The sequence below is a fragment of the Penaeus vannamei genome, chromosome 20 (assembly GCF_042767895.1).
Source record: "Penaeus vannamei isolate JL-2024 chromosome 20, ASM4276789v1, whole genome shotgun sequence".
NCBI classification, from domain to species: domain Eukaryota; kingdom Metazoa; phylum Arthropoda; class Malacostraca; order Decapoda; family Penaeidae; genus Penaeus; species Penaeus vannamei.
The window spans coordinates 23,109,650-23,119,649 of NC_091568.1; the positions used below are offsets into that span (position 1 = coordinate 23,109,650).

The 10,000-nt window shown below is 43.7% G+C and overlaps 1 protein-coding gene across 1 annotated transcript; it reads left to right on the plus strand.

The window, feature by feature from the left end:
- Positions 1-6,768: 6,768 nt before the first annotated feature.
- Positions 6,769-8,135, plus strand: LOC138865179 (uncharacterized). Its single transcript, XM_070134565.1, has 4 exons — positions 6,769-7,173; positions 7,388-7,504; positions 7,632-7,721; positions 7,986-8,135. Exons 1-4 carry the CDS (start codon positions 6,769-6,771, stop codon positions 8,133-8,135), a joined length of 762 nt encoding a protein of 253 aa, XP_069990666.1.
- The last annotated feature ends 1,865 nt before the right edge of the window (positions 8,136-10,000 follow it).

Sequence of the window (10,000 nt, forward strand, 5' to 3'; positions counted from 1 at the left end):
TTGATATCCATCCCCCTCGTACACCCCTTCGTCCTACTCCCTCTCAACACAGCCTAACCCCCTCAATTCCGTCCACCACCGATATCCATTCACCTCTTACTCACAGCACCCCTACACCCCTTCCTCCTAATCCCTTCCAAGACAACACGTCCCCTTCAACTCCACCTCTTCATCCTTCCGATATCCATCCTCCTAACACTCATACTCCCCCCCAATGCAACCCACCCCCTTCAACCCCAACTATAGGCTTATTCTCCCTCCCTCCATCCCCTCTATCCTTTGCACTCCCTCCCTTTGAAACTAATTTCCCAACTCCAACCACCTTTCCTCGTAGTTGGTGATTTCAACTGCCGCCACACTCTGTGGGGTGACTTTACCACCAACTCCCGAGGCCGATCTCTAGAACGCTTCCTCTTCACAAATAACTTAATTATTCTTAATTCAGATCGCCCCACACACTTTGACATGCGCACACAATCCTTTTCATGCCTTGACCTCGCTCTATGCTCTCCTACTTTACATTTAGATTTCCATTGGTCAGTTCTAGACCACTTCCCCTATAGTGACCACTTCCCAATACTCCTTTCTCCTACTTCATATGTACCACTTCCTAATCCTCCACGCTGGTGCTTTGATAGAGCTGACTGGCATACTTTCACTTCACTCTCTACTATATCTATCCCTCCACCCCCCTTACCGTCCATTTCAGATATGCTACATTGTTTTACAACCACGATCCTAAGAGTTGCCTATACAGCCATTCCTCGAACTTCAAGACCTTATACCTCTGTGTTCTATGGTGGAATTCTGATTGCACCAAAGCGCTTAGCTTAAAACGAGCAGCCTGGAACGGCTATCGCTACAAACGAGGCACCCCTCACCAGCTATCAGCCCTTATTTCCTTTAAAAGAGCATCTGCCCATCTTCGCCGTACAATTAGAAACAGCAAAACAAATAGCTGGCAAAATTATGTTTCCTCAATTACATCTTCTACATCTATTTCAGCTGTTTGGCGACGGATTCATAAATTATAAGGCAAACATCCCCCCCCCCATCCTGCACCCGTCCTCCATATTCAAGATATTCTCATCTCTGAGCCTGTCGAAGAAGCAAATGAACTGGGCAACTATTTCAGCCAGGTGAGTAGTGGCTCTCATCTTTCCCCACACTTTTCTTCCATTAAAGCCATCAAGGAATGCACCCCTATTACCTTCACCCTATCCTCTGGTGAGTCCTATAATGCTCCTTTTTCTTCTGAACTCAACGCTGCATTACAGTTGTGCCGCAACACTCACGAAGGCCCTGATGGTAACCACTATCGTATGCTCCGACACCTCCTATCTTCCTCTATCCTTCCTTTTAATTTTTTTCAACGACATATGGACCTCAGGAAATTTTCCTTCTCATTGGCGAGATGCTGTTATCCTACCTTTCTTAAAACCCAATAAATCAGGTATCCTACCCCAAGATTACCGCCCCATAGCTCTAACTAGCTGCTTGTGCAAACTACTAGAACGAATGGTTAACTTCCGTTTAATGTGGTACCTTGAATCTCATAATCTCCTTTCCCCTTCCCAGTTTGGTTTCCGACGTGCCCGAAGTACAGCAGACCCACTTGCCCATTACGAGACATACATTACATCGGTATATGCACGCCATGAATCCGTATTAGCCATATTCTTTGATTTAGAAAAAACATATGATACCACATGGCGATACCATATCCTCCAATAATAGTCCTCCTTAGGTTTACGTGGAAACATGGGCGTTTTCATCAAATCCTTCCTTTTTAAACGTACCTTCCAGGTCAAAATTGCCTCTTCCACGTCATCATCCTTTCCTCATTTCGAAGGCGTCCCATAAGGAAGTGTGCTTAGTACCACTTTATTCCTTCTTGCTGTAAATGACATAGCCTCAGTCCTATCACCAGGAGCCCGGGCATCACTATATGTTGATGACTTAACCATCTATGCATCTGGCACATCCATACCAGATCTCTGTCAATTCCTTAAGTCTGCAATAACATCAGTATCTTTTTGGGCCACCAACCATGGCTTTCGCTTCTCTACCTCCAAATCTTTCCCCATCCTTTTCTCTCGCTCACATACGATCCCCAAACCCCTACTCTTCTTATATAACGCTCCACTCCAATACCATTCTTCTGGCAAATTCCTAGGCATTATATTTGATTCCAAATTGTCCTGGCGAGACCATATCTTGTACATCAAAGAAAAAGATCAACGGCGCCTCCGAATCTTACAAACTTTCCCACATCTCCTGGGGCTCAGATTGCAAAACTCTCCTCCATCTTCCTGTTACCTTGATTCTCTCCACTCTAGATTATGGATGCCATATCTACTCTGCCTCAACCTCTCTTCTTACTCACTTTGATACAATCCACCACAGCTATCTCTTGCTTAGCCCTAGGCGCCTTCCGCTCCTCTCCAGTTGAGAGCCTATATACTGAATCAAGCATGCTGTCCCTCTCTCGACGTCGAGCCCATCTCTCTCTCCGATGCTATGCTTGATTTCACCAATTTTCCCTTACCAAACTAACTATTCCACAATCCTTGCTTCATACCTTTACCTCTTCTCCACGTTTACCAACTCCTCTCCTTGTACGCATGGATACCCTCCTCTCCCATTCCCCCTTTCCTCACCTCCGACCTCTCCCAGCATTGATGTTTACACTGATGGTTCCAAATCCATCTCAGGAGCTGGATTCGCAGTAACATTCCCAAATTGCACTTTCAAATACACCTTCCCTTCTGAATCTAGTGTCCTTACTACAGAACTATATGCACTCCTTTTTGTCTTAAGACGCATATTCTCATCCTCCTCTTCCTCTGTTACTATTTTATTGACTCCCGTAACTCTTTAACCCTCATAAAGTGTATGCACTCGACCAATCCCCTTGTCTGTAAGATCCAGAACTGGTTGTTCTATCTATCTACACGTCACAAGTCTGTCAGATTTTGCTGGGTACCCAGCCATGTTGGCAATGAACAGGCAGATATTTTTGCACGCTATGCCACAATGTCCACATCACCTCAACTACGCTTCTCACATATTCCAGCTACGAATTACTACCCCCACTTTAAAACCTTCTTGTTTACCCGATGGCAATCTTTTTGGTCAAACTCCACAACAAGAAATTACATATTGTAAAACCACCAATCTCCTCTTGGTTAGCTCCATTTCACTAAAACAGACGTTGGGAGACGGCCCTCGCACGCTTATGTATTGGCCACACTCGCCTAACACATGCCTGTCTAATGTCATGCTCAGACCCGCCCCTATGTCCTCTTTGTAACGTCCCTCTTTCAGTCCCACACATTCTCTTGTCCTGTCCACGCTTTAATATAGCACGTACCTCTGCTTTTCCACTCCTATCCTCCCTTTACCGGCCTCCCAACATATCAGACATCCTTACAGAATCCCACAGCTTCTGCTTTGACAACCTATTCTCCTTCCTCAGACGCATAAATATCCTTCACTTGATCAAACTCCCTTACCTAAACCACCATAACCTTTTCCCCCATCTTCAACCTCTCAACACTACTCTAGATGACACATAGCAACTATCACCTGACATCCCTCTTTACTATGCCTTCCTATAGTGCTATATGACCTTAGATGTCTAGCACATTTATCTTAACCATTAACCATTTCCTCTTCTTTATTCATTTCTTCTATCCCATTCCTAAGGTGTGAAAGCCGTGCTGAAAGGATGAAAGGCTGGCTTTGTGTGTCATGAACAACTTCCGGGAGCCAAGGGCATGGTATTCCATTGGTTAATTACCAAGCCCTTACCCCTAATGGGAACCCTGAGGGGTAGACCGTTTCTTTTCCCCAATTTATTCAGGCTCAACATGGCCAGTAATGAAAATTCTTTACCCTTAATAGAGGCATTAAGGCTTGCCCCTTCGTCAAATAGCCTATCTGAATTTGATTTTGATGGTTTACCGACCCCTGCCCCTCCTTTGACCACGGCTCCGACCACTGATGTTAATATCCCTTCTTCAACGCTTATGAACCACTCTAACCATTGTGAAACACCCACTTTGGTTATTACTGAACCCCTAGAAAGCACTTCTTCCTCTCCAACATTCTCAATTCCTGCTGCACAACCCTCTTCAATGTCAACCCCTCTTCCCTTATTGTCCTCTCCCCTGCAGAATTACTCCACTCTCTGCCACCCCATCTTCCTCTCGCCCTCGTCCTTCTAGTACCTCTACCTCTATTTAACCAGCCAAATGGAATTGATTCTTTGTGATGCCCCACCCATAGCCCCTTATTCTAAGAATGCCTTTCTCTTTCAGCAGTGCCTCCAGAAACAAGTAGGCAAGACCTTTTGCAGTCGCTCTGATTGTTCATGCTTAGCCACGTTTAAATCTGAAGCCTAAGCTCGTGCACTGTCTACCTTAACTGACCTTACTGGCAAACCCATTCCGGCTGAACCTCACCCAACTCTTAACACTTGCTACTGGAACTGTTTCTATTCTCCCAAATGTATAACAAGGACTGATCAGACTGTGAAAATGAACTACTTTCTTGCCTTGGTGAATATGATGCAGTAGCAGTACAGTGTTACGCTCTTCCTCCCAGAGGCCAACACATATCCCATGTCAATATTGCCAAGATTAGCTTCCACAGGCAAGATCTCCCCATGAGCTTTATATTGGTGGATTGTCCTATCATGTCCGACAATATCGACCCCTTCCTCATCAGTTTCAGAAATGTTGGCGTTTTGGCCACCCAGCCGAACATTTTCACACCACAGCCTGCTGCCCTCTATTTGCCCAACCTGGTCATGACTGTTCAAATTGTCCTGTTCAGTCACGTACATGTGCCAATTGTTGAGACTCCCATAATGTGTTTTATAGGAGCTGTCCTACCAATAAGTTTGAATGTGGTAGCAGTCCTAGGATTTAAACTAGGCCTCACTCTATGTGAGACCAGAAGAGAAGCACGATGACGAGATTTTTCTCTCTCAACTTATTCCAAAACAGTCCTACGCTCTGCTCCCCCACCATCTACACAAGATGTGTCTGCATATCTCCAGGTATCTTTCCAGTATACCCAAAACCTACGTCCTATGTCTACTCAATCTATCCACCAGTCAAATCCATTTTTCATTCTAAATCCAGATACTCCAATCTCTACCACTTCCCCGATACCTACTCCTCCTCCTCACTTTAGTTTTCGTATCAGGCAACCAAAATGTTCCACTCCACTCTCTCCTACTACATTCTGTCCTACACCTTCCTCTTCATCTGTTCCTCAGATACCTATCTCTTCTTACAAGAGAACTTTTGGTTCTCAGTCCTCTATACCTAATTCTCCTCCAGAGACCCTTGGAGACATCCAAAACTTCCTAAAGATGAACCAAGGGAACACTGCGCCCTCATCCACCCAATCCCTCTGTTCCTACTTCTGCTACATTTAAAGTATTTGCAGATATTCATCCTCCTTCCCAAATTCCCTCCACCCCCCTTCCTCCTACGCCCTCCCAACATACCCCACCCTCTCTACCGCTTCCACTTGAATACTCACACGAATCCTCTGTATCAAAACAGTATCCCTCTCCAGATCCCTCCTCTCCAGACATTTTTCCTGATGCTTCACCACCTTCCCCAGTCTCCCTTTCTCAACCCCAGCACTTTTAACTTCCTACTTATCCAACAGCCACCTTTGTTTTCCTTGAACAGAGTCCTTACTCCTTCCCCAGTCACAGATACACTGCAATTCAGTCAGTTGTTTTATCCACTTATCTTCTCTCAACACCTCCACAAAATACCCCAGCCTCTCAGCTACACAAGCCAAATTCCCCTACAAAACCCGATTCTTTTCCACATTCCTCATCCTTTCAACCACCCAAATCGCCCATACCACCCAAACCAACCCCCCCCTAAAACCCCATCCTTCTCCACTATCCCTCCCACTCCCTCCTGGATACATATGTGAATCTCTTTCACCACAGTACCCTTCCTCAGACCCCACCGTCCCTATTGAACCCCTAAACACTATTCCTTCACCTACTCCTGATCCTTTATCTCAATCATCAGATATCGAATCCCCTACGACTAAGACAATCATATCTAACATTAGCACCCATTATTCCTATTCCTTCCCCAATCACAGTTATAATGCAATTCATTTAATCGTTCTACCTCCTTAACCTTTCCCATTTATTAATCACTGCTCTACTTCATTTACTTCCTTCCTTTCCCTTTTCATTACCATACTTTCCTATAACACCCTCTAATATTTGATATCTAACCTTCCCATCTCCCCAAATTCTTCTCTTACTCTTCAACAGCTATCTCTATTCTTCCTTGAACATTTTCCCTATACCTTCCCCAGTGACAGATATGCTATAATTCAGTCAATCACCCTCCCCTCCCCTTTATACTAATTTCTGCTCTAGTTCACTTACTACCCTATTCCCTCTTTTAAACTATCATACTATCCTATAACGCTCTTAAACCTTTGACATCTAACACATTTTATCAAATGTTTAACTCTCCTTTTCCCTTTCCGACGCAATAGTTTACCATAGTGCTACATGACCTTTGATATCTAGCACTTTTATTATATATATATATATATATATATATATATATATATATATATATATATATATATATATATATATATATATATAAATGGGAATGAGAGGGGACAAATGCTAGTCGATGATGTGGAGGCTCGATCACTCAATATCATGGATACATTCATCGAAAAAAAACTAGAAAGGAAGTGGACATGGAAGTTGTATCTGATGGCAAAAACGAAATTGACTTCATAAATTCAAATAAGACCAATATACTAAAACATGTGAAAGTTATTAATAAAGTAAAGGTTGGCAGCTACCATAGAATGGTCAGAAACGAAATTAGGTTAAACCTCAGAAGGGAAAGGATCAAACTCCTACGAAAACCGCAACCAAATTTAGCTAACTTCAAGACCAGAGCAACAGAATTTAGCCTCAATATCCAAAACAGATATTCATTTCTCAGCGACGAAGATAACATCGACCAAATTAACAAACAGTTCAATAACATAATTAAGGAAGCTGCACTTGAAGTAGGCGGTAAGGATGACAAGCAAAACTCCAGCAAGCTCTCTGTAGAAACTAAACAGCTTATGCAAAAACATATGGTCATGAAAGTATCGTTAAACAGGAACAAAATATAATCGGTTGAACTAAAAAAGGTTATAAATAAAAAGAGGGAAGATATATGGAAATTCATTGCTTAAATGAGAAATGAAACAGTGATTTTAGGTACCAGCATGAAAACAGCTAAAAGGAGACTCGGAATAGGGAGAGATCTATACAACTCAAATGAATAACCACAGATAAAAGCAAACACGGTAACTATAGACTAACATCACAACAGAAGAAATAAAAAGAGCACTTAAAGGCATGAAGAGAGGAAAAACACCAGGTGAAGACGGAATTGATATAAACCTTGTAATAGATGCAGGAGAAATTGCAACGGTGAAACTAGCCAATCTTTTAAACAAATGCCTTCTTAATGGAAAAAAGCCTGTAAAAATGCGGCAATTATTTTGATACATAAAAAGGGAGATAGAAAGGATTTAAAAACCTACTGAACTCCTTTCAGTTACTTACAAACTGCACAAAAGTCATTACAGCTCGCATCTCTGACAGTCTGGATTCTAACCAGCTTAGAGAACAGGCAGAGTTCCGAAGGGTATCCTGAACAACAGATCACACCCACACGCTCACTTAAATAAGGGAGGAAATAAACAAACGTAGGAAACTCCTTTGTATGGCATTCATCAATTACGAAAAGGCATTTGACCGTACAAATACCAGCAGTACTAGAAGCTATTCGAAGACAGGGAGTAAAGGAGATACATTGTAAAATATTGGAAGATATATACAAAATTGGGACTGCAACTGTCAAGCCCCACACGGAAACCGATAAAATACCACTTAAAGAGCTGTTTGACAGGGTGACACCATGTCACCGAAACTGTTTACAGCTTGTCTTGAGGAAATATTCAAAAAGCAAAAATGGAACAGAAAGGGTATCAAAATAGGAGATATATACCTAAACAATCCAAGATTTGTTGATATTGTTTTTGCTGAATCAGCAAATTAAATGCAGCAATTAATAAACGATCTGAATACAGAAAGTCTGGAAGTCGGACTTAGGATGAACAAGGAAAAAAAACTGTCATGTTCAACAGTTCTAGCGAAGTGCTAGAGATAGTGGACAAGGTTAAATGTCTAGGGTAACTCGCACAAACACATCTGACGTAGAAGAAATAAAGTGACGCATCAGTCCATCAGTCTAGGCTGGAGCGCCTTCTGCAGACACAGTAGCATCGTAAGAGGTTCCTTGCCATTATGTTTGAAAAACGTCTAACCAGTGCGTCCTCCCAGTTATGACCTATGGATCAGAAACATGGACTACAACTAAATTACTGGAGTGAAACCTAATGAGTGCCCAGAGATGATGCTGGGAATTAGCCTTAGAGATCAGATGAGGTACGAAGTTCATTAGTGAACATAGACGATTGGTGTACGCCCAATAGCAATACAGAATTTCATCTTGCAGGAGACACGAAGCCACAGGCGCTTGTTGTGCGGCTTGTCTGACAGGGGATTGGGTATTGCACTGTTCTCATGTGCGAAGAACTCGGTCTCTGTTAAGAAGGTACAAGGAACAGTTTATTAGGAGTCTTGCAGAGGAGGTAGAAGGCCATTTCTTAGTAAATGACTGTTGTGCCTACAAAGCCCTGAGAAAGCTGAACTCCAAGCCCTCTTCACAGGTGACAGCAGTTCGCTAAGTAAGCTGACAGATCGTTTCAGATCCTGTTGCTGTGTGGGAACGTTGGGTTGAGTATTTTAAGCAGTTATATCAGGTTGACCCACCAACAGTTAACTTGGATGCAGGGAGTGCCGAGAACCCGTTGCTGGACCCACCCATCATCCTCCCTAACTGAAGTTAGGGGGGCGATCTCCAAGCTGAAGAGTGGTAAAGCAGCTGGTATCTGCGGCATACCAGCTGAACTGTTAAAGGCTGGTGGTGAACCCATGGCACAGGGGTTACATGCTGTCCTGGCTGCCATCTGGCAGTCTGGTACCGTTCCTCGTGACCTGTTGAGGGGTGTGGTCATCCCTCTCTGGAAGGGGACTGCAGCAATCACTGAGGCATCACACTGCTCAGCATACCAGGCAAAGTTCTCGCCCACATCCTTCTGAGATGTATCAGAGACCATCTAGTGAGGCATCAGAGACTGGAGCAATCCGGATTCACTCCTGGTAAGTCCACAATAGACCGTATCCTTGTGCTTAGAGTCATTGTAGAGCGCCGCTGTGAGCTTGGGCATGGGTTGCTTGCAGCCTACAGTGACCTCAAGAAGGCGTTTGATATGGTGCATCAGGAATCACCCTGGGAGATCCTGAGACTGAGGAATTCCAACAAGGATTATTGGACAAATAGCAAGCCTGTATACTGGTACTGAAAGTGCTGTAAAGTGTGATGGGGCCTGTCAAGCTTCTTTCCTGTTAGTTCAGTAATGAGGCAAGGCTGTGTCCTTGCGCCAACTCTTTTCAACATTTGCATGGACTGGATACTGGGCAGAGCTACTGTTCAAAGTCATTGTGGAGCAACGCTTGGCAATATCAAGATTACAGACCTTGACTTCGCTGATGATATTGCTATTCTGAGTCTTTGGAAACCTTAGTGGTGGCTCTGAATGCATTTAGCAATGAAGCGAAACCCTTGGGTCTAGAGGTCTCCTATACCAAAACCAAGGTCCAGGATTTTGGGGACTTGCTAGGAGAACTTGTTCAGTCGGTACGTGCTTGCGGCGAGGACATTGAAGTCACAGAGAACTTTTCATACCTTGGTAGTGTAGTTCATAACTCTGGGCTCTCAGACCATGAAGTCAGCAGACGGATTGGCCTGGCAGCAGGGGTAGTGAACTCTCTCGACAAGAATATTTGGAGATGTCGGTA